This window comes from Etheostoma spectabile, chromosome 4, assembly GCF_008692095.1.
Source record: "Etheostoma spectabile isolate EspeVRDwgs_2016 chromosome 4, UIUC_Espe_1.0, whole genome shotgun sequence".
Classification (NCBI taxonomy): Eukaryota; Metazoa; Chordata; class Actinopteri; order Perciformes; family Percidae; genus Etheostoma; species Etheostoma spectabile.
Window position 1 is genome coordinate 4,417,260 of NC_045736.1, and position 25,818 is coordinate 4,443,077.

General features: G+C 42.0%; 1 protein-coding gene across 3 annotated transcripts in view; it reads right to left on the minus strand.

The window, feature by feature from the left end:
- Positions 1-25,818, minus strand: part of LOC116687475 (receptor-type tyrosine-protein phosphatase gamma) — a 571,464-nt gene that overhangs the window by 73,639 nt on the left and 472,007 nt on the right. The window contains exon 15 of one of the 3 annotated variants that reach the window (XM_032512919.1): positions 25,545-25,583. The exons of the other annotated variants lie outside the window; for them this stretch is intronic. Within the exon in view, the coding sequence (XP_032368810.1) occupies positions 25,545-25,583 (39 nt within the window). The remainder of the gene's footprint in view (positions 1-25,544; positions 25,584-25,818) is intronic. 3 annotated transcript variants of the gene reach the window in all.

Sequence of the window (25,818 nt, forward strand, 5' to 3'; positions counted from 1 at the left end):
ACCAACATTCATTGTTGGTTTCTTCTCACTACTACGTCAGGAATTCTCTAGTCTCGCATTGCCAAATGTACTCCCCATAGGCACCAGATCAGAAAACTGTCATATGGGGTTTTATTTTTAGAAGGCAATAACAAACCACCTGTTTTGTCATTTAGATGGAAAGACTTGTTGAATGAGAGCTAATGTTAACCAGATTTTTGACTGTAGAGCCTTCCACCCCAGCAAAAATATACCAAACAAAAAACACAATCAAAAGAAAATGTCAGTGAAAGAGCAATGACTTCACTATTTACTGATGCTCTTTAGAGATGTCATCCTGTACATCGGAGCAGGCTAATTTGTATTTTGTACCCACTTTTTAAAACCTACTGAGCTACACTCCATTCCTATTACAAAGTGTTTACATGAAGGACGGCCAAATGCTTTTGTCCTTATCTACTAATACAACTTTCAGTGATAACAACAGTTACTCAACACTCACTGCATCTATCAGTGTGTGTGTGTGTGTGTGTGTGTGTGTGTGTGTGTGTGTGCCTATTGATTTGTGTTGTGATTTCATTTAGTTGCGTTGGATATATTAAGTGTATAATGCATAGGAATTTACTAAACAATAATTCCTTTTCGTTTAGACCATTTATGTAATTGTAAGACAACATAAGATGAGCTTCTGCTTTTCTGCTTGCTTCTGTTATGCGAAACACTCATATATGATTGGTTAGTCACCCGTCAGTGGTATCGTATGGTAAAAATAACTAAATAAAACAATGTATTTATTCTAGGGTAAAAAAAAATCAATTTAATTAAAATCCATAGCTACAAATAACCCACCGACCATTACAGGACTTCCTACCAGGATACTTTGTGGTAGGAAGGAGGTCACCACGAGGTTTTCCGGGTGTTGTTTTTGTGGTCCTTGTGTGTTTTAGCTCTCTTTTACTGTACTGTATGTGCGTCTCACCTGAATTCTCTGCTGTTCTCCCCTGTTGCGTTCCTGTTTGACTAGCACGTATCATCCCTTTTTTACTGGTGCTTTCAGCCGCATTGGCGCCCTGCAAATTACCTGCTGAAAGCAACGGCCAACATTCCTGCTGTTGCTTCATATGATCTTTCCACGGTGGAACAGAATGTATTTTTTAAAAAATCGTGATAAAGTATTGGAAATACAACTTTGTTTGTCTTTACCTCATGTTGTCCTCGGGTCAATTGACCCGTTTTCCCCTATATCTACTAGTTCTTTATTAAAAACCCAAAATAACATGACTGATTCCACCCAACACTCTTTCGAAGTAACAAATTGCCTTCTACTTTCATTCATTTTGGGGCGTGTATTCACATTTGATAGCATTTTGAAAAAAATTGATGTGCTTTTTGAAATATTAGTGATTGACTTTTTTCCAGCTGTGATTATTCCATCACATGCCATTTCTTTAATTTTAGTCTACATAACCCTACTTTCTCTGCTTTTTATCTCAACTTAGGTATAATTTCCTATAATTAATTTATTGACCATAACTTCCAAAATAACTGTAATACGACATTACTACGTTATGTAACGTGTGTTGAAAATGTCAAAAAAATGACAACTGATAAAGCGTCACAAAAGTGTTGATTTCAATTTTGGACGGAAGACAACCACAAGGCTAAAGAGCTTGCGCATTTATGAGAGATGGTAATTCCTTCATTAACATTGAGTCTAATCAACCATATCGAACATAATGATGCTTTTGTCTGGTCCACAGCTCATTTAAATATGCAGGGGCATGGTAATATACAAAGAGAAACAGAACTGCTTTGTAATGTTCCACAGTCCGTATCCGGGGTTAATGAGTAATAAGAAATACCTCAATGTGGTGTTGTCCAGGTGACGGCTGTCACTGTGTTTTGTGATTAGCAGAACACGTCATCGCGGTCACTCTCCTCTTATTCTCAACCTTTTTGACTTTGGTTTGCTCAATGTTAAGCAAGCGGACAGTGTAGCAGGCGTACACTAAACTGCTTTCAAGTGTTCCCACCCATGTTGCCGGACTCTTCAAACTGTTCTCTGATGGCCGTACTGGTTCACCCTTTCTCCTGAGACCACACAACACACACACCACACCACACACCCACACACACACACAGCACACCCACACACACACACACATACACACACACCAACAAATAAATCAGATACATTATCAAGTCCCAAAGGTGCTGCCTTTATTTCCCAATGTCTTCACATGTCAGACATCCAAATATATCGAAGTACGTTTCCTCTATCCCACGGTGGAGACAGACGATATTTTTTTAACCAATTAGGTCCACAGACAAACCTAACATTCAGTAAACACTATACAAAGTAAAAATACGAAGGCACATACATTATTGTCAACACATTATGGGAGGGTGTAAGTTTTGTCAAATCTACCGTATCTGTTTTGCAGGAAACCTCATTCACTTTTCCTTTTATCCATTAAACGATCAATAACCTGTTTCTATCAGCGACGTTGGCATGTTTTTCCACCGTGTGTGTGTGTGGGTGCAATGTGTGTGTGTTTGCATCACCATGGCAAAATGTGATCCCCGGATGGACTATCTAGTTTTCATGGATTATGTTTCTGTGTGTCTGCCGAGCCAGATTCTATGTCAACCCGCGATAGCGTCTCAACCGTAGCAAGGTGCAGTCACGCAACTTTACCAGGTGTGTAATGTGCGATCAAATAAACGCTGAGTTGGAAGATGGGTGTGGTGCCGAGGGCATTGGCTCCAGCAGTTGAGTGGGTCGGAATAGGGAAGCTCTCATGCCCCTGTCTATTTTGCATTGTAGGCTGCTGTCATCCAATAAGAATAACGTCTCTAGTGTTTTTTCCAAGGCTGACCACAGCCCAGAAGGGTTCCAGAATGAGAATAAGTTAATTAAAAATTCTGACCTGATGTATAATACACTTTGAGACCCTCTAACCTTTTCATTTGAGGACAACATACACAGTAGCATGTCCAGCTGCTGCTTTTCTATCCTTAAGGAGAACGGCCTACCACCTCATATACCTCCGAGAATGATAAATACTTTTATAATATAATGCGCTGTCACAGTACAAAGACTCTTCAATATTGTTCTGGGGACCTCGGATACAATCTAACCCAGCTTTCATAAACCTTGGACATGTTTTCATCAGCTCTAGCACCATGATGGACTTGGGCCCTACAGGAAATCGCCGGTGCACCAGATAACATGATTGTCGTGCATGTGCTCTCCAATCAAATTTGCCATTAGTCAAAGTTGATTTGTTAGTTACATTGTGTCTAAAGGTCTTGCTGTGAGGGATTAGTCTTCCCTGCCACAATAGAGCAACTGTGTTTGATTCCTCAACAAGATCCCAACGTAAAAGATTGTGTAATAGTCGGAAACAACCCGGCCTTTCTCCCTTAGGTTGGTGATCATGACGCTGAGGCAGGTGTTTTGTCCCAAACCATCCGCCAAAAAGTCCTCCAAGTGGACTTGAGGGTCCCTGGCTGCGATGTATGCTTTGTGCTTGTTGTAACCCTATGGATGAAGGAGATAGAAATTACCCATTACAAGAGCCTATGCTGTTTTTTGGATGTCACTGTTTTTGTATCGTCTTCTATGTATGTACCAATGTATAAAGTAACAACAAACCACATTTCCCTCCCATCCCACACACAGCACTTTTTTTTCAAATTCCACATTATAATTTGAAATTAGTGATGTCACGGAATGGAAAAAGCCAGCCCTTGTGTGCTGCCCATAGTAGATGCCAATGACCAATCACTGCCCTGCCCGTATCTTGTTGGTGAATTTGGTTGCCATCACCAACTAGTGTGCCGCTGACCATCATAGCAGATGGGCTTTCAGGAAGGGCGTAGCCATAAGCTCAGACATTAGGCTTGTTCGAGAATGAGTCACCAGCCAGTGCATTCGGGAAAGCTCTGTGTCCGTTTTGATCCCGATATGCTCGCCCGCATGCACACGTAGGCAACGCGTACCTCACGGGATAATGGCAGCCGAATTTTGGAGATGCCTGCCGCGCGTTGCTTTCACCAACTGCTTAGACCCAGGGCATGGCTGGAAACGCCTGCTCTGGGTAAATATGGATTTTCTGATAATGTTTTTTTTTAACACACAAAGCCTTTAACCTTTTCTAGAAAACCCAATAGCTGAAAATGGTATAATGGAGCTCTTTCATGTATTACAATCCAATCTTCCAAAACTTGACACTAATGACATATACAATCTCTGTATTCTTTATTGTCTTTTATTTGTTTTTTGCAGTCCTCATCTCCAAATGAATTCTGTCATCATACAAGCACACAGATCATTGTTTGTGACAGAGCCCAGTGAAGCACTCAGCATCCACATCGTTGCGTTGATGTAGTCGTGTGTTTGGAGTCCTTCCCATCCAGCGGGCCCTGAGCTTCTACCCTGCTGTGGTCATCTTAGGATAAAACCATAGAACATTCAATCAGTGAGCCATGGTCTGTGTGGACTGAAACCCCCGGCTAGATCTACCCACTCCCCTGCTGACCCTAACACACGGTGTGTCCATGTTTTTCAGTAATGCTGCTATCTTGTGCGCTGCAAGGCATCCCTCCCAACCACGAAGCCATGAACCTTTGTGGTTGAAATAATGGTCAAACTTGGTTGTGGTAGCTTTTTCAGACAGGCCTAACACATGGGACCTCCCTTTGCTACTGCACCCACTACCACTGTAGTAATAACACAAGGCGAGCTGCTTTCAACATGGCAAATTGTTGTATGTCCCCTGGAATAATTATTACAGATTGATGTAGGCTATTGCCCAGCCTGCGTGTGTGCTTTGGAACTGGCATATGTCGTACGTTTTGCTTGGCTTCCATGTTGGAGCTCATTGGGTTGGTTTATTCACTTCAGACAAATTCGGTCCTGAAAAGTAACAGAATCGCCAGACAATGTTGGCCTTGGGCACTTAAAAGAATGCTCTGCTTGCCCAGACTGGACTATTTGAGGTCCCTACTGATTTTATTGACTAGATAGATTTCTTTCTGGACAAACTTTAAAAAGTCTTTTAAATCTAATTGGTGACATGGACCTCTTACTCTTGGACGTTGACCTGTCCAGGGGAATCCTAATCTATTTATTGGACAATTAGGTGTGGACCTTTGCTTTCAATGCCCCCAACTGTCAAAATCTCAAACAAGTTATAGATGACCAGATGGCCATTTACTGCAACTATTCATAATTCCCAGAGGCTGAAGACGAACCCTACAAATCTGGGCAATCCAGCTGCATTTTCATCTAGAACCATCTTGATCCTACATGTTTCCTGTCCTATCTACTGAGTACCTTTATGATCTCAAGCGAAAGCACAATTAATTGTTAATTCTAGACTTTTTGTGATGTTTTTTTTTTTCCTCTCTTCACATTCTAGTCTTGAAGCGCTTTGCTGCAGTCCTTGTCTACAAATGCTCCCTTATAGTGAACTACGTGAAAAGTGTCCTATAAGAGGGAACCAAGATCATTTGTGGGGCGTTTCTGCTTTATCTGCGAGGTTCTGGGTGAGAAAGTGGGGAAAGACATGCGGAATTGTCACAGGTCGTAATCAAACCTAGCCCTCTGAGTCGATGCATAAACCTCTCAGTGTATGCGCCTGCTCTAGGCTGGCCAACCCGTTTCCTTTTCAAATCGGTTTCTTAAGAGTCACTCACTAAACAGAAACGGTTGTGTGAGTCACGTGGCGCAGTGGATATGACACATGCCTTTGTGTGGGAGACCTGGTTTGAGTTCACGCTGCAATACATCAACCAATTTGTCCCTGAGCAAGACCTTAACCCCTAGTTGCTCAATGCGACGACCTCTGATGTAACAGTTTTTTTTGTTATTAGCAATCAGACCTAATTTGCTTTTTAACTACTACATACACAGTCAATCACAGTAACTCTCGCTAGGCTACGTGCGAATATTGTGTTATTTCAGAGTGAAATATGTCTTTTGTTTGTTGTTTGCTTTAACTCTGATCTTGAGAATAGACTTCACCTCGCTGGTCTGACTCAGATCCACTGTCTGAAAACAAGCCGTGCTGTATCGTTGGCTGACTGACTCGCGCGCGCTCGACCTCACGAATCATTGAAGGGCTCACAATTCATCGAGGGCTGCACGAGTCATAGAGGGCTCACAAGTCACGAGGCTCACGAGTCTAGAGGGCCACAGTCATCGAGGCTCTTGAGTCTCGCGTGCTCACGATTCATCGAGGTCCTCCGACATCGAGGGCTCACGCAGTCAATCGAGGGATCAGAGTCATCGGAGGCTCCGTTCACGAATGCTCCCGATTCATCGAGGGCTCTCACTAGACCCCGCATCTGAGTGCTCACTGCCATCGAGGCCGGTCATCGAGGGCTCACGGTCATCAAGGTTTCGCAAAGTCATCGGCTCTAGAGTCTGTGCGGGTCACCTGTCTCGCTGCTCACAGAATTACAGACACTTTGAGTCTGAAGTAACAGGAGTACACCATGTGTTTGAAATAATATCTACAATATTCAATATTTTGTATGGGTACTTCATGAGGACATAGACAGGACATGCATCATGGTGTGTGCTGTGGAAGTATACTCACAGGCCACTATGTTGATGTATCTGTTCTTAGTGCTTGTTGTCATGGTGGTTGGAAGTGCTCGGACGTGATCTTCATATCGGCAGGTTTTTTTTTTGCACCGCTGAACCTCCTGGATAGACACACCACACCACACAACACACACCACACACACACACAACAGAATCACACACCACACACACACACACACACCACACCCACGACACACAGCCCACCCCACGTCATTCCGATATGTCTCCATGAAAGGATCCTTACAAAAAAACTGTATGGCTACAAATTACCTTTTTTTGTCCTGGATGAATTCATTAATCTTGTAGAACAGCAGCTTTTCATCGCAAAAACTCTCAACTGTCAAGGGAATTTCAAACGGATATTGTTTTTCTCCATTCCCATTGGTTTTATATTTTTGGTTATACATCTGCCTTGCTTTTTGTCTAAATGTAATAAATTACTTCCCAAATTTGCCACACACGGAACGTGTGTTTGTTTGTTTCAGCATTCAGATACGGTATTTATTGTAGTTTTGACACACAAGGAATTGTTGTTGATGTTGGTGGTGCATGTCACACATTTACTACTAGAAGAAGGATCCTAAGAATAAAGAAAAAAAGAAAGAAAAAGCAAATAAGCTAAATAAGTAAGTTTACAGGAATGCCAGCGGAGTAGTAACAATGAATGGAATGCAGATCCAGGTGGGGAAAAACTGTTCAATAGGCGTGAGGTTTGGGTCCTGATGGACCTCAACCTCCTGCCCAGAGGTGGGGACTCACCACCCATGCTGACTGACTGCGTAGTGCACTCTGGTGCCGTTTTATCCTCCAGTACGCGTCTCCTTAGCCTCGCGCTGCACTGGTAAGGCGTGTGAGGCGCGTCCCCCCCTCGGGTGGCGGATGGGGGTTACACCGTAATGGTTGGTCCGTGGACCAACGCAGTCTAAGGAAGGACACCCGACGAGAAACCCTGGCCCTCCACCAGCTTGGGAGTTGGACAGAAGGCTAACAACCTACTCCGGAAACACCCGCCCTGTTACAGACCACGAACCTCATGTTGCAAGACGGCATGCCCATAACAACTTGCGTCAAGTGTGGAACTGGAACGTACGGGGGCAGGCTGTAACCCCATCATAGTCTTTAGCAGTTGATTGTTAAGGTTGCAGTGAGGCAGTGCTTCCCTCTGTTGTGCTTTCTACAAGGGGCTAAGACACATACCCTATTTTACACCTCTAAGCCGTAGCTTGCAACCCTGTTATTTTACAACACCTCATACGCAGCACTCACCCACTTGTGAGGGTCCCTGGGAGATGAAAGTTCCCAGGAAAGTGGAACCTCCACAGTGTACACTTATGGAGTCAACAGAGGGTGATGGGGACAGGGGATCCCTACTGGTACACACCTACGTCACGTCTCTTGCACACACGCTGCTTCCTCTACCGCTGTCACCCTTGTGTTTTCTTCTTCTCCCGTCAAAATTGAAAGTAAAACTTTTATTGACGCTTTTTTAAATCGATGTTTTTTTAACTTTTATTTTCTTTACATGTTTTTGTCCCTTTTTCATGGTTTTTCGCTTGTTTTCACCACGTTTTAAAACCCTACGTATCACTAAATGATTACTTTAGTTTTTACAGCTATTTTTGAAAATTTAAGGTCAAAAACCTAAGTTTAGGAAAGTATCCCTATGTTGAGTTAGAAAAGCACAGTAAGGTTATTTAAATAATTCAAATTAAATGTAATGTGTTGATGGATAATCACAGACTGGAATTTGTCAACTCTCCTCAAAAACACTTCATTGTTTTCTCCATGCTATAAACCAGGAATACGTCGAGATTTGGTACTTGCCACAGGAGCGTTGTGTGAAATCAATCATGTTATTTTGGGTAAGAACAAAAAATTGATATAAAAAACGGGTCCAGTTTTGACCCTAGGACAAATGCGGTTCACCAGTCCGTATGGCCTGTATATTGAAGAACTTTGTCCATAGGAGGTTATTCTAGTTGTATTTTTGGGGTGTTTTTTCACATTTTGAATGTGATAATTTGGCCACCAATGTTTTGTTTTGAAGATTAAAAGAAAGCTTTATCATATTTTTCCGATGGGTGTGTTGCTATTTTTTTTTTCAACCTTTTTGCAGTTTCTTTTCCAACATTTTTAGGAAGGTTACAAACTGGAGCAGCTTTGACTATGAAAGAATTTCCTATAGGCCTACTGTTTTTTAACTATGGGCAAAGTCTGGGAAATGAGCTCCAGAGCTTTTCTGTCTTTTTACAGAGTTATTTCTTACACAATGTAGGTTCGACCTGTTATGGGCCGATTTCCTAATTGTCACAACATCTCAAATACTCTTTTTTGTCCTCTTCATCTTCCTTGCTTTTTTGGGCTATAGCAGTGTTTTCCTTTCTTCATAGCTTGTGCTTATGTAAGCTACAATCCCTGCTTGGCATAAGACTTTATTCTCGAACCTGAGGGCATGGTACAACCATGTTGGAAGTACCCGCATGGTGACCTGACTCTGCTTGAGGTTAAGTTTAACATTTAGACTGAAAAAAGACTACCAGGATTCCCCGAATATCTTTTCTCATGACTTCCTATATTTACTTCGTCAAATTAGTTTCCTTGCTTACAGTCCGAAAGAATGGATAGAGTGCAATCATGGGCTTACAGCCTGTGATAAATGTTAGTGTTTGAGTTCCCATGGCAGGAAAATGTCACTTTAGAGTTTTTGTAACCCTTAATATGAGTTTGCCCCAGCCTGGCTAGTGGTCCCCCAGTGGCTAGAATGTACTGAGATGTAACCAAGCCCGGGTATCTGCCTGTCCTTTGAGAAATAAAGCTCAGAGGGCACATCCTGGAACGCTTGCGTCCTTATGACGTCATAACGGGAAATTGATCTCCCTTCTCTGCTTTGCCCGCCCCAGATATTTGGCCCACCATGAAGAGAACACCTCATATCGGCTTTTCAAACAAGCAAAGTGGCAGTTGGTCAAGAGGCCCCCCCTCCTCCTCCTCACAAGCTACAGCCTCAGAAATGGCCATACTTAAAGAAGCGCATTGTTGGACTATGCTCTAGTGACTGGTAATTCTGCACCCAGGCTGAATTTTGGGAAAGAGACTTCAGATACAGTATTAGGGGAACCACTAAGGGTCTATTAACAGAGACGTCAGCTTACAGTTTAGGACACTAATGCCTTATAAATAGACTTCAGCTACAGTATTAGGGGACCACTAAGGCTATAATAAAAGAGACTTCACATACCAGTATTAGGGGACCATAAGGTCTATAAGTACAAGAGACTCCTTAGAGACATATTAGGGACCACCTCGAAGTCTATATAAATCCACCAAAAGCACCCATGTCATGGTACTATTTAATGTCCCGTTCCTGCCAAGCAAACAGCTGTTGGCTGCTACTCAGCCGGCCACAGGGAAGGCATGCGCTGGATTTGGCTTTGACCCCTTGGCCACATTTCCCTCTGGAGCTTTCCAGGCACACTGCCCCTGTGTTAGCACAACGTAAAACTTATTCCTCATAGGAAATGGGAATGGGATTTATTTTGGTGTAGCACGCTTCAATGGGTGAGCAACTTGAGCAGATCAAGTTCAGGTATGTAGAATGAGATCTGACTACGTGTGTTTGTCACACGACGGTGATGTGATCAAACAGCTGGTACAAAAACCGATCATATACACACAGGCTTATGTGCCAGACAGTTATCAATTCACAACATACACATACCCTTTGCTTGTTTGCATCTTAAACAGAAGGGATGGTGAAGGTCAGCTTCCCTCTGCAGTGAAACTGACCGTAACGTGGGTTTTTGGGGCGCAGTTCAATGCTTTCACATTGGGTCTGTCTTTCAGGCTGGCAGTGACTACGCTGACGTGCACACCCAATACTGGTGTTTAAAACCAATTGAAACTAAACGGCATTTGAACAAAGTTTCAAAACAAAGAAAAAGAACAACTAAGGAAAAACATTCCTAACTGTAATACTCGGTGTATACGTAACATGTTGCTGTCCACAAATCTCCAATGGTGTTTCCACCTGGTTGCACGAGCGGCCCACTGAGATTGCTATTCTATTCAGATCAGATTTTCCTTTCATTGTCACTCATCTTTTACTCCTACTAACGTTACCCTCAGCATGTTTGAAGTCTGTATTTTTCCATTCGGAGCGTAACTGGAAATTCTGTTTCATTTTCTATGCCATTACAATCCCGTTGAGACTAAATAGTGATAATTGCTGCCCTGAGCCGCCTGACTCCAACTTGTCAAGCAGGAGAGACCGGGTCACCAGGACAGGGGAGGAGATCAGTTCATTTGATAAGGGGCCCCGATAGAGGCACTTCCCTGTGGGACAAGGGGAGGGGTACATTGGAGTGTAACTATTAAAGTTAAATATTAACAGGGTCAGGCTCCGTCCACCCAATTTCTCAGAAGAGAGTGGAGGACACGCTGGAAACAAAGCAACGATTGGCGATGGAAACAACCGAAAATAGCCGATATTTTTCCACATATCACATGTTGCCGAGGAGCTTTGCGTTTGTTTTGATAAATCATGCAAGGGTTATAATTAAAACTAAATTGCCCATCACTGAACGTCCCTTATTGTTTTCCTCTGTGATAACCCTAGTTTATTACGAGTATGCAGCCTTATTTGTCCTTCAGTATCGTTCCATCCACTATCTCTGCTTCAAATATTTTATGTAAGAGTGGGATTGTATTCCAGACAGCATAGTAGCTCATATTCTAATCCTGTCAGATACATATGGAACGCTTTTGAATGAGTGAACAAATAAACAATATGTTTTTGATAGAAACAAATAAAGAGTTGCTCGGAAGCTCAAGGAAGTACTGTAAGTGCTCCTTTTGTGACGGAGAAACACAAAAGTTTAAAAGAGGAAGAAAAAAGTCCAGTGCCACTTTTCTTCAGAAAATGTACAAAGCCTTTATTAAATCAAACATTTCACTGTACGATTTCAATAGGAAATGAGCCATTGAAATAAGGCTTTGACTTTTTTGCAAGAACGAATGCATTCTTTTGTTTTCTCTGTTAACACACTATGTTTCCAGTGGCCTGTACATACTGAGTGTCTCCACTTTACATACTGTTGGAGAAATACGCTAGTGACTAGCTAAATTTAAACTACTACGGCACTGCGATAAACGCTACTCCGAGCTGACACAGTGGAGTTGGCCAGGATCTGTGAGGTGAAATGCTCTTGCACATTTCTTGAGTTTTGTCTATATCCTGGACATCAGTATCTGATAGCGGTGTGTTACACGTGCAGGTGTTGTTATGTCATGCTAAACACAGGTGTGGAAGGCAAATCTGGTGCCAAGTGCTAGAGCTTGTAGAAGACGAGGACTGAACTTGTAGACAAAAATCTACTGGTGTGTTGAGGCATCTAGTTTGTGTGACTTGCAGAGATCTATTCAAGAGTGCTGTAACGCGGAGTGATTGTGGTTGTGCTGAAAAAACTGAACTCACAATATGAAAGTAAAGAGTGCTTACAATGTGCAAATTCCAGGTATTTATGTAAATCAATCACACATACGGTCTTATTTTTTCCTACGTCTACACATTGTCTGAGAAATATTTAAACATAGTGAGATTTTTCTTCACAAGCTCTTGGGACTATTTTCTTTCCCTTTGCATGATTTCAGATCTGCCTCACTGTGTGGTGAATATTTTACACATGAAAAATTGTTAACATACAGTTCAAGTTTAGTTCTCTACAGTTTTAACGATTTCATCCAGTGCTTGCAGTTTGATCATATGTAAGGACTGGCGAGTCTGAAACAGAAGGGACTAGGTGATTGAAGACATCCAACTCCAACAGGATACAGACAATGGTGAAACACATTGTGTTCCGCGTTTTGCAAATCGTAGGACTTCACTGCTTTACCTCAATCAGTATTCAGATCATCGTTGGTTATTTGAGTAAGACTCAGAGCGTTGTTTGCGAACTGCTTGACTGGAACGCCCTACCATGTCATCTCAGAGAAGGAACCAGAGGCCGGGGTTAGAGTCGGGCCTCTACAGAGGCGGTGAACTCGCCATGCAACCATGCACCTGCTGAAACCATGACCACCGGAAGCATCGACCGTGCATACAGCAACGGAGCAGCCTGCCTTTGACAATAAAGGTAACCACACGCAGTACCATGTGCTTGTGAGGGAGGCTTGTGCCAGACCTTCGCTCATTGTCCTTTCAATCAATCCATACTTACAGAGAACATCTGGGGTTGACCACAAATGTGAATGATGTCACCACTGCCAGCCAGAATACGCTACAACTCACTGACTCGCTCCCACTGTTACACTATGAATCCTGGGGAGCTGCAGATTTTTACTCAGTGGACACTTCAGGGAGACGTTCGCACCTCTTAAACCGCCTCAACGCTGTATGTGGCATACAGCCAGCAAAGAAATAAAAACTTAGTGTCACATGTCTCAACTGCACGGCCAATCTTCTATCTCAAAACGGCCTCTAAAGTATATGTGTATTATCTGTATTTATTTATTTCTTTTTTCCATTCGACTACGTATTTATTCTATGTTAGACTCTAATGCCTGTCACATGGTCTGTTGGGGGGGGGGCTGCTATATGTATTAATTAATATTATTCTATTTAATTTCACATCACTTACCCACTTACATGGCAAGATTTCTTGTACTAGGCCCACCCACCACTACAAATATCTTTATTGATGCCACTTTCACATTATTCAGGACTTTTTTGCACTTGTTTGTTGTTTGTTTGTTTGCTTGTGCTTGTTTTTTTTTTTACTGCTGCAAAAGCGCTTGATCTGCTTGCAACAAGGGAGTTTTCCCAATGGTGATGAATTAAAGATTATTATCTATCTAATTTTATCTAATCTAAAAGAAAACAGGACTGATTGAGGAATGTAATACGTTTAGATCAACGACCATGCTCTTTCCTTGATAAACAGAATGCACAACAATCAAAGTCCCAGCGGGACGCAGTTGAAGTGTTGTGGGATGGTGAGTCGACAGACCAAAATATCTCAATTAAGCCGCTGCTTGGAGATCCCAGTTGCCGTGCAACTATATTGGTGATGTTCAAAATGTCCATGTTCACAATGAAGATGGTTCTTGTCTTCAAAACTGCAGTTTAAAAACAATTCCGACCCCACAGTGTGCTAGCTGTTTGTGGTTCTTTCGTGTTTTTTTTTGTTTTAAGTAACACAGCCAAAAATTTTAAAGTGCTTAGAAAAAAAAATGGAAATATGAACATGTCTAACTGCACAAAGAGTTATATCGTGTGTTTGTTAGCCTACTCTATGTGAAAGTGTCTGGAGCTACTTCCTGTTATTGGACCATAAATTAAATTTGAATGTATTGTATTTGGAGAGAAAGGTTCTAGCTGGAACCCGGCCACCCCTGGACACAACGGTTTTGGAAACCTTCTGTCTAGTCAGCTGGGGTCTCAGTAACAAGGCTCGGGACCCCCGCTGACACAGACTCCTGAAACCACCACACCCCCTAAACACTCAACATGTTTTGGCAAACATATGCCCTTACATGGACTACTGGAGAGTGTCACGAGGGACACCGACACCACACTCAGACATGCACACATTACCAAAGAGAACAGACAGACCACAGCCACACAAACCACACACCACACACACAACACACACACAAACACACACAAACACACACACAACCCACCACTCACACAGACACACACAGACGCACAGACAGACAGGACGAGAAGACCACACACACCACACACACACACCAACACACCACCTCAACTCAGACACCATACAGATAGAAGCACAAGACAGACACCAGCCACCCACACACAAACAACCACACACACACTCACACACACACTCAGAACACTCACAACATACAGACGCACAGACCACACACACACACCACCACACAAACACCACACACACACACACACACACACACACACATCAGCAGGCCCCATTACGGAGGAGGACATTTAAGCTACAGACATGTAATAATTGTAGCACCTACAATTATTACACCATCAGAATGTTAGTTTTTTTAGCAACATTCCACAGACCCCGAAAACCATACAAGGGTTAAGGGCAATCTAAACTAGCACTACATGGTTTACTGATGTGTGCTTGGATCAGGGGCGGTCGATAGGGAAGGAAAATCGATATTACATTTAATACAGTTACAACAGTCTGTGTAAATCGAACGATGACATCACTTTATGTAATGCAGCCTCCTTGTTTAAAACCAGGAAATGTTCATAATCAGACTGGATATTACGACCATCCAAAATCTAAGATATATTTAGTCTACTATTCAATATTGATTATAATATTTGATACATGTGCCCAGCAATTATCTTGAGTAAACCCATTCCCTACAATGATCTCTGCCAAGCCAAGATATGCACGTTCATAAATTCGTTTCCACGCTGTTATCACAGCAAGCGGTTTAACAACATACAAGGAATGCTGCATAAATCATTATTTTTGTGTTGTGATGTTGGGAGTTTTGAGCAGGACGCGCAGGACTGTAGTAATGCTTCATCTGTTTACATCCAATTGTTTGCAAAGTGCTAGTCGTTCTTTGACACTGAGGAAGGATAAAAGCTGAACGTGACCCGAAGAGATGTCGAGCCGTTCAGTGACACAGGATGAGAAAAACAACACATCACAAACAGCTAAAACCTCTCACAGCGTCCGCATCGCTCAGTTTAGTCTTCATTAAACATTAACGAGATACCTTGGCCAGTCTCGCTTTGTTTCTGCGTATTTTGAAATGCTCATTTAGTGTATTGCAAAATAACAGTAACTAAATGATTTGTGTGTCAAATAAACACGCATCAGGTCGAAGTCTTGGTGAAAAATTAGCTACATAGAGACTGATCCAATCTCCTTCTTATCTTCTGTTTTTTTGGTTCTTTCTACAGAAAGAACGTTGATTTTAATGATGATGTTCATCCATTTGGAGTTCTGGATTAGCAAGACCCGTCTGTTGTCTCCATCTGCTGCAATCAGCAATTAAGAAATATCTGGTAACCAATTCGTATAGACTCATCATATTTTAACAAAAATTTGTTCCTAGAAACAAGGTTTCCCAGTTGGGGCTGGCGACTGCTGAGAGCAACAGCTAGGGCGTCAAGCTGTGTGGGTGGGGGCCGCTCAGTGGGGCATAGGCCTACTCCTATTAATTTAGGAAGTAGAACGAAACAAACAAATTAAAACATGTTTGTTCAAGGATCGTTCACCAGCCCCCCTCACCACAAATTTGCTCGCCAACACTGTTAGTAGATTGAATTGAGGTATATTGACGTATTTTCGGTAATTACAAGCTTTGAAGAACACCCTCGCTGTACAAACAGAGAGACAACGTGCTTCCGTGTCTGGCCCGTTCAGGTTTAAATGGATGGCTCTGCTGGGAGAATGCTGCGGCAGAGTGTTCCCATTTGACTCCGACGTAGAGCAGAGTACAGCCACTTCCTGAGCGTCTCATTCAGAGGCAGAGACCAAAACGGGCTCTGTAGCGTCAGGAGGTCTGAATCTCCACGATCAGCAGAGCATCAGTTAGCATGACACAGAAGGTCTATGTGCAGGGATTATTTTCTGAAATATTGTACTTTGTTTGTAATAGCCTGATATAAACTTATTTTTCTATAAATTATATAAAATATATGGTTACAGGCACATTTAATTTAGGTTACACACCCAACAAAAGGAGTTACAACCGAGTTCGTATGTCGTTAATAGTATTTCCGTTCTGTGTTTTGGTTGTACAGCTGTGGTGTCCCTTTATTACACAATGAACGTTAAACTCTGCAATTAACTCTGGGTTCACTTGTGTGTTGTGAGGGCCTCACTTGAGGACATTTTATCAGACCCCACTTTAGTGTCTCCATCTTGTCATATATATGCAGGTTGTACTGGCCAAACACTGCAAACATTAAATGGGGTAAAATTGGTGGAATTCCCTTTTAAAATGTGGACAAACAACAAGCGTGGGTGTGTCCATTACCACTCTCTTATCACTTCAGATTTATTAACTGACTTTTCATAGCTATAAATTACCAAAAAGCAGCAGTTTGTCACAGAGAGTAATTGATCTTCCCCATGCTCAGAACCACACGTTATGTCATGTTTGTGTGTTTGTTTACCGGAAGTTAGCTGTGTTAGTGGCTGCTGCCTGAGGTTTTTCAGGCTGAAAGAGGCTTATGCGATGTGTGACGGCTTTGAGTTAGATAGCTCATCATTGAGACAATTCCCATATGGCCATCCACTGCGTGTGTGCTGCAGTGGAATCTGATGTTCCACACAGTCGTTTCCTGATAATTAGCCTCCACACATCTGTTAATTCTTAAAGCTACCCGATACTTCAGTGGGTTTTATCAAAAAACAAACACATCCTACCACAATGGTTGAGTTAAATCCTGTGTGAATCCAAAACACGGAGCACTGCGTCCTATTGTCCCCGCTCGGGTATGTACACAGTCAGTGACAGAGGCCTTTTTGTCTGTGCTGACACGCACATGATGGCACACTGGCACTGGTGTGTGAATGGATGCCTGACTTAGCCAGGGCACCATGTACAAGAGTGCCCACCAAGCTTTCACATTTATGATTATGACGGGTTGGATCCAAATTCCTGGACCTGAAAACATAAAAGACCGGTAGCAGTGTGTCTTTGTAATTTGGTGTATACTGGGCGCGCACAGCTCTCTCTCACACACACAACACAGACACACACCGCAACGACACACACCAAATCACATGTTAATTGACGCAGCCAGGTGGATGTGGGATACAATTTTCAAAGCTTTCTTTCCCTCGCCAATTTGCTTACCTTCAAAATAATCAAAAAAAAATCAAACTAAAAAAGACCCTTGATCTCTAGAATTGTCTTTTTCCAGAACCGTCAACTGTCAGCTTAGGATAAGCGTGGTTTAAATTTATTCACACAACCAGCTCTCAATCTCAGGAACTTTGTTCCTCAATGGTCATGTGGCTCAATTGTCATTTCTAATTTAGGTGATAGTTTTCATTTAGCCGAGATCATCCACTGTATGGACCGAAAAAGGCCAACCAGGAAACAGATGTTAGCGTGAGGCATTATTGCCAGCTACAGAACGAAATGATACACACCTGGCAAACTGATGGTGATTACAGAGCAACGTGAAACCTTTAAATGACGGCCCTGAGGAACATGTTCCAGGAAGAGAAGTAAGTAAGTAAGTTACACTTATTTCTATAGCACCTTTCAACGGTATAACAGGCGGGCACAAAGTGTTTTAACAGTTAAAACAAATAAAACAACAAACATAACAATACTAAATATTGCCAATTAAAGTCTGTCTAAACAGATGTGTCTACAGGTGTTTTTTTAAAAGGTTTGGGCCACACAGAAAGACCGATCACCTCTGGTTTTATAAACGTTGTACCTGGAACAGGTATTTTAAAAAGGTCTTGGCCCTGAAAAGACCTCAGAAACGCCCAGAAGTGGTGTGTGTGTGTGTGTGCAATAGAATCCTGGATTTGACGAGGGGAGCTGAGCATGCAAGGTGTTAGGGGTTAATCAGTCAGTGATTGGAATTTTAAAATGCACCTTAAAACAAAATAAGTGGACAATCTTGTAGAGGGAATCCATTTGCCCAAAAAAAAAACACAGAGGTCAAGTCATATTCAAACAAAGACAATGCCCTGATCCTTTATGATCATGTGTTTTTGATTTGGGAACACTTTTTACTTAAAGTTATCTCATAGAGTGCCATGACACTGGCATAAACAAGGACACTGTTCTTGACACAGTCATAACACTGGAACCATAACTTGTCCATGACAAAAACAACTGAATGGGGCCCCCCACTGACTTCTAAAATAGTGTATAACATGTATTACTTGTTATAACGTTTCTTACACATTATGTAAGTGTCATGTCACTTTAGTAGAGACCTTCAAGTAATGTTATACCTTGATTTATACTTCCATAGTAGGTGTGTGACCTGATCCAAGTAGGGTCAAATATAATTGTATTCAATTAAATCTGACACACAAGAACGAGTGTGTATTAATTTTTAACAATATTAAAGATAGGAACACGTTAATGGACCCAAACCATTATATTGCTCGATCTCACTCTCAAACACCATAAATACATCCAATCTACTTCGACTACTACACAACCTGGTGGCCAACAAAACATCAGACAATAATATTATGGCACAGTATGGAAGCCCCTCAGAGCTGCAGTGTCGCATGGGGACATGTGCTGTGAGTGGTTGGTACCGGAATGGGATGACAGGGGTGCAGGGTCCTAATTGTACCCACCCTGGGTGAATGAATGTTCTTCCCGTAAGAAGAATGCCTGCTGAACACAGCGCCGGCAGAAAGAGAAGAAGTCACTTTTACAGTGTCTTTATTTCAATAACGTAGAGAGCTTACAAACCCCGAGTAAGTGATTGCTCTCGCTCGGTGTAGTGTGGTCCCCTTTCAGGTCAAACACAGAAACAAGTTCTCCTATCGCCTGAATTTGGATGATAAAAGGATGAATCTCTGGTGGTCATCAGAATCAATAAACGCCTTTGTGCACCTTGTCACTGCTTGTTTAATATACATTACACCACCTCCACCCTCCCACCTTGCCCCCCCCCCCTCTCCTCCTCAAAAGCCTCAGATCAGAAATGGCACATCCTAAGGAGAGCCTCATTGTGGACTGTCTCTAAGTCGCTGTATCTGCACATATAAAAATCATCCAAAGAGCACCATGTCATGGGGACCGTATAAGTCTGGATGACTTGTTGCACTGAACAAACCTTTGGGTTGGTTCCGTCTTTTTTGGGAAAGAGGTGCCAGGACTCAGCTTCGATCCGCTGGGGGGGGACACTGTAGGCCAGATCCTTGTAGTGAACCTTTTTTCCAACTTAGGTTACTTTACGTTCACTTTCTGAATGATGAACGTATCATTGCAAATTTGTCTAATTTCAAAGCATTACCGTGATGTACTGTAGCTCAACACACACACACACACACACACACACACACCCCACACACAGAGACCACAGTGTGTTTGAGTCACATGCAGTATATGTAGAAGCAGTCGTCCAGGGAAGCTTCAGGAGCCAGACCATCAGCAGGTCTCCGTCTGTTTTCAGTCTGACGGTGACTTTGACAATTCACATATGTGATGTTTGACATCAGACGCTTGAATTGGAAATCTGCACAAGGCATTTAGAGACAAGTTTGACTTAAATACAGCAGAATGAAGCAAAAGAGGTATCCTATCCTTGTTCTTCTCTCTCAGAAACACCACTCAATCAAATCCAGAGACACCAGAGCATAGACAGAGGAGGTAAGACTAGTTTATATTTACAGCCAGCTTGCCAGTGCTGCTTTTTGAAAGACTTTGAGTCTACGGATAAGATATGTTTTTTGTTACTGTGAGATGTCACCACTTGTTTTAGCTACAGAGTGAGACATCTCACTTCTTTCCTATTTTTGGGTGGGAGTCGCACATGCTCAGTAGCTAGGTAAGATCCCTCAGCTAGCTAACCTCTTTCTCAAGCTTCGATCAGTACAAGACAGGATTAGCTGGAAAGACTTTTTCTAGACAAGGGGACTTTGTGGAATATGCAGAACAGGGACATGGATAGTTCTTTTGGATATTATGGTCAACTAGTTGTGTTTTGTAGCAGGGTTTTGCCATTGAGATCTAGCTAGCATGCTAGCGCTACCATGTGCTGCTATGGTTAGCCACCTCGTCTCGGCTAGTGACGCGTAAAAGCCGTGCAGATGTTTGACACAGCTCCTCCGGAGACTGAAGACAGAGGACATTCAGAAACCGTATCTCATTAAAAACAGCATGGATGGTTTTTGAAATTTTGGTATGTGTGTGGAGGCACCAGAGACACAAAATAAACACCTCAAATGCCAAAAAGTATTTTTTTTTTTCATAATATGGACAACTTTAAGTGAGAAGGCTTTAGTCTCTGTGACTCCAAACTGTTAGAACACAGCAAAATTCTGCTGGAAAGGTTCTTCTGTAAAATAAAATTACAGAACTATAGAGCAACTAATGTTGCAGAACTTGAACTTAAACGGGACTGGGGCATCTGTTATTTTCCTCAAAATGCATCAGCCATCCCGTTGACAACCTCTCCCTTCCTCGAATAGTTAAAGGTCCCATAACATGGGCTATTTGGACGCTTTTATATAGACCTTAGTGGTCCCCTAATACTGTATCTGAAGTCTCTTTTAATATAGCTTAGTGGTCCCCTAATACTGTTACTGAAGTCTCTTATATAGACCTTAGTGGGTCCCCTAATACTGTATCTGACTTCTCTTTTAACTTTAACTTAGTGGTTCCCTAATACTATACTGAAGTCTCTTTATGTAAACCTTAGTGGTCCCTCTAAATGTATCTGAAGTCTCTTTTATGTGTGCCTTAGTGGTCCAAAACTGTATCTGAAGGCTCCTTTTATATAACCTTAGTGGTCCCCTAATACTGTATCTGAAGGTCTTTTATATAGACCGTAGTGGTCCCCTAATACTGTACTCTGAAGTCTCTTTATATAGACCTTAGTGGTCCCCTGATACTGTATCAGAAGTCCTCTTTCCCAAAATTCAGCCTTGGTGCAGAATTAACAGCCACTAGAGCCAGTCCCACATGAACTTTCCTTAGTATGTCCATTTTCTAGCTTTTGAGGGGGGGGAGAGGGGGGCAGGGTTCTACCCATTGGGGACCAAAGGCAGGCTGGGGAACTCATATTAATGTTAAAAAAACCTCATAAAAGTGTCATGTTATGCCATGGGACCTTTAACGTACTGTCGAGAGCCGTAAAAGTAGCGATGCTGGGACCGGGAAATCTATTAATATCTTTATTTGGAGCCAGCATATCTATGCTCTTATCTCACAAAGAAGGACAACAATATATTGCATATTCAATATTTTGTCCCGACCCTATGCAAAAGGAGGCGGTCAGGTGATGTTTGACTTTGACATGGGGGACTGCTGTTGCCATAGTCTAGTAGCCAGCCCATAGAGCCCCATTGTGAACCCGGAAATGTTAGTACACAAAGTTTTATTGCAGAAATGTGAAGTATGGGTCCCCAGTATACAGAAAATGACGGATGCTAATTTGCATATGTTGAGCAATTTGCATAGTTAGCATAATTAGCATTAGTAGCTTAATCGTCCATTTTTGACCACTATTTTTGCACTGTATGGCAATTACTACAATATGTAAGTGGTTTTAGAGGATGCTGATTTCTTTTCTGGCATTTTGAGATTCAAAGAACTAATTTTAGGACTTATGTATTTATTTAGGTAAGTTCAATTACGTTTCAGGCGTAAATTATAGGTTATTTTTATGTTAAACACAATCTTACATTTCGAATTAGCAGAATTGGCCAGATCGACACTAGATTTTGCACTGTGCCATCAGTTTCTACAATATTGGAATGATATTAAGAGATTTAAGAGGACGTTGTAATTCAATTCTGCGCACTTTCAGACTTCAAAATGGTAATTCTATAACAAATTTGGATTCAATTTAAAGCACATTTTTATTAACTCAGGACGTTTAGGTTATTTTCATGGTACCACTATACCTTACATTTCAACTCTTGCTCTTTGATGTGAATGTTGATGACCTAAATTTGTTGACATTTTTGAGGTTAGGTCATGTTTTCCTGCAAATAAGATGTGGCACTAGCTGTTGTAGTTGTAATACGTATGTAGTAAAGCAAGGGAGCATAGTCTAGTTTTAAGTAGTTGAAACATTTTTATTTGGAACGTAATCATTAAGAAAGTAGTTTCAAACCAAATAGCATATCATCCTTAAACAGAACGCCGCCGTTATTAGCTCATAGCCAATCGAACAAGCAATCACAAACCCAAAACCTTTAAGGAACAATAATTTTTGTACAACATACTTAAGTTGTGTGCTCTGCAACAGAGCTTGTTGGTTAAACGATCTGTCCTGCGCATGTGCAAGATGTTCACGAATGCACAGATGATACCATGATGAACGTGGATTTATGACCTACGATACTGCACTCTGTTCCCGTAGATAGTTAAAGAAGAGTCCTCACCGCGCCACTGGAAAGCTAACTGTAGTTTAGCTGACAGCTAATTCAGCTAACACCAGCTGAGAAAGCATGTAAAAGACCCTCAAAACTGAAAATAACTGTTTAAATATATAACAGTCTGTTACGTCAGTTCTATTGTGCCTCATTTAAGGAAGTTTTTCTCTCCTCGCCACTGTTGCACTGTTGCTTGCTCTGGAGGAAACTACTAGAACTGTTGGGACCTACCTATCTGTAAGTGTCTCGAGATAACTCGTTATGAATTGATACTATAAATAAATTGAATTGAATTAAAATACATCACTCATCGAAACATGGTCTTATTATTACTGTAAAATCTTAGTTTAGCTGTAGCTGCTTTTCGTACTGTTTACTTTGAATAACGTTATTTTAGGCTGAATCAACTGTCAGCTAGTGATTAGTCAAAATAGCTGTTAGCTAAATTAGCATCAGCTTGCCGGTGCAGGCTAACCGTTCTCTTAGCTAATTCATGGTTCCAGTCTGCCATACCCAGCCACCAGATTGTTGTTCATTGCGTCCAGCTCATTTATCGTGGTTTTGGCCATCGTCTGGGACAGTGGTGCATCTGCAGCCAGCGATAGGACGTCGGCTTAATTGTTACGACACCCAAACATTTGTTGTCTTTGACAGATTTGCAGGTGTCTGCAAAGGACCAAGAGACATAAAGAGCAGGACAGAGCTCCACAGAGTACAAGCTCTCATTGACTACACCTCTACCTAGTCGAGACAAAGTCTTGAAGACAAGCACAACAAACAAAGGCTGAGCAAACTCCTGTGTACTTTCATGTAGGAAATAATATCATGATGCGTCTAAAGCTGACAGCATTGCCACTCATGATAGAGGCGGATATATCACTTAAACTTACATGTTGTCAACATGGGGTCAACTGTTCACATCTCAGTGATGAACACAGATGTCTTTGTGCTTATGCTTTATTGGTGTTAGAAGGCTGGTATAATAACTACCTACAGATAAAATGGCACAATTCTCAGCATAAATGCCATTGCAGAGAATCTGGTTGACCAATGTGGTTCCATTCTGGGCCATCCATGCTCTTTCGGGATGTGATTTCCACCTCATATCCGTTGGGAAGGGGAAGGTGTCTGCACTCAATGCCATAAGAGTCGTTCCTGGTTAAGCTTTCTCACTGCATTGGAGAGCAGAAGCCCCAAAGTTACAGATCCAACACAGCAACAAGGGCTTTTCTTTCTGGCTCTGTACAATCAGAGGAACTTGTAACCTTGAATGCAGCCAGGTATGGAATTTACCAAAAAGCGCCAAAGTCCCCGCACTGAGTCACTAGCTTGCCTTCATGGAAGACGTGTCCCCTACAGGCACTGCTATGGAAAGCACAGACCATCTTTACTATCCTCCTTCTTTTCTGTCATCATCTTCTCCAGACCCTTCATCCCTCTCTTTGCTCTTGGTGTTGTATAATATGATCAGCACACACCATCATTGCCTTTGCAGAAACACTACGGTAGGCCTACAGGCCAGACCTACAGCGTACAAATGCACTTTGCTGATGTGCAAGGTTTCAACCCGGCTTTGCAACCACAGCTGACAGTACCAAACAGAGGAACAACTGGACTGTGAATCCTGGGTGTCATAATCAGTTCCTCTCCTTCCTTTAGGCCCTAGTCTTTATCCCATCCAAAATAAGGAGATATCCACTCTGTGGATCAGGCTGATGAGGCTGCCTTTTTGTTATTAATTGTGAGTCATAGCAGTATGCTTGAAGTGGTAGCCAATTGTGCTTTTGTGTAGTGCGAGGTAAGGCCCTCTTGGTTCGCCTTGCGTCTGGCGGGCTGACTCGGTTGGCCCAACTCCTTTAAACTTCACTTAAGTACACCCTGAAAACATGCATCAACACCTTCACAAAAGCACTCTTATTCTGAAATGTAAGATTGTGTTTACCATAAAAAAACCTATAATTTATGCCATGAAAGTAATTGGACACTACCAAAATAAATCACAATAAGTACTAATATTAGCTCTTTGAAAATCTGAAAAAAGCCAGAAAAAAATCAGCATCCTCTAAACCCCTAAACCACCTCACATATTTAGAAATTGGCCATACAGTGCAAAATATGTGGTCAAACTGGCGATTAGCTAATAGCTAATTATGCTAATTATGCAAATGCTCAACTATGCAAATTAGCCAGTCCGTCATTTTCCGTATACTGGTGACCAACATTCACATTCTCAATAAACTTGGTGTACTCAACTTTCCGGTTCACCTAGTTGCTACTAGACTCCATCCTGTCTCCTACCAACATTCATTGTTGGTTTCTTCTCACTACTACTCAGGAATTCTCTAGTCTCGCATTGCCAAATGTACTCCCCATAGCACCAGATCAGAAAACTGTCATATGGGGTTTTTATTTAGAAGGCAATAACAAACCACCTGTTTTTGTCATTTGAGGAAAGACTTGTTGAATGAGAGCTAATGTTAACCAATTTTTGACTGTAGCTTCCACCCCAGCAAAAATATACCAAACAAAAAACACAATCAAAAAAATGTCAGTGAAAAGAGCAATGACTTCACTATTTCTGATGGCTCTTTAAGAGAGTCATCCTGTACATCGGAGCAGGCTAATTTGTATTTTGTACCCACTTTTAAAACCACTGAGCTACACTCCATTCCTATTACAAAGTGTTACATGAAGGACGGCCAAATGCTTTTGTCCTTATCTACTAATACAACTTTCAGTGCATAACAACAGTTACTCAACACTCCTGCATCTATCAGTGTGTTTGTGGGTGTGTGTGTGTGGGTGTGTGTGTGTGTGGTGTGTTTTGTGTGTATTGTGTTGTGTGTGTGTGTGTGTGTGTTGTGTGTTGTGTGTGTGTCCATACCACTCCCTACCTGTATTTGATACAGACCAAAGAGCGAATGGTGTTCATCCTGTGAACAAGACGAGGATGGAGGTTCCACATGCTGTGCTACAGAACTATGAACGAGTAACACAGGGGACGGAGGGACAGAAGGAGAGGGAATGGCTTTACTAATAAGCAAGAAGGGGGTTTTTTCCCACACACACACACACACACACACACACACACACACACACACACACACAGGTCAATCCCAAGCCACTTACTGGTGTGAGACAGCTGGTGTCATGATGCATTCAAGTCAC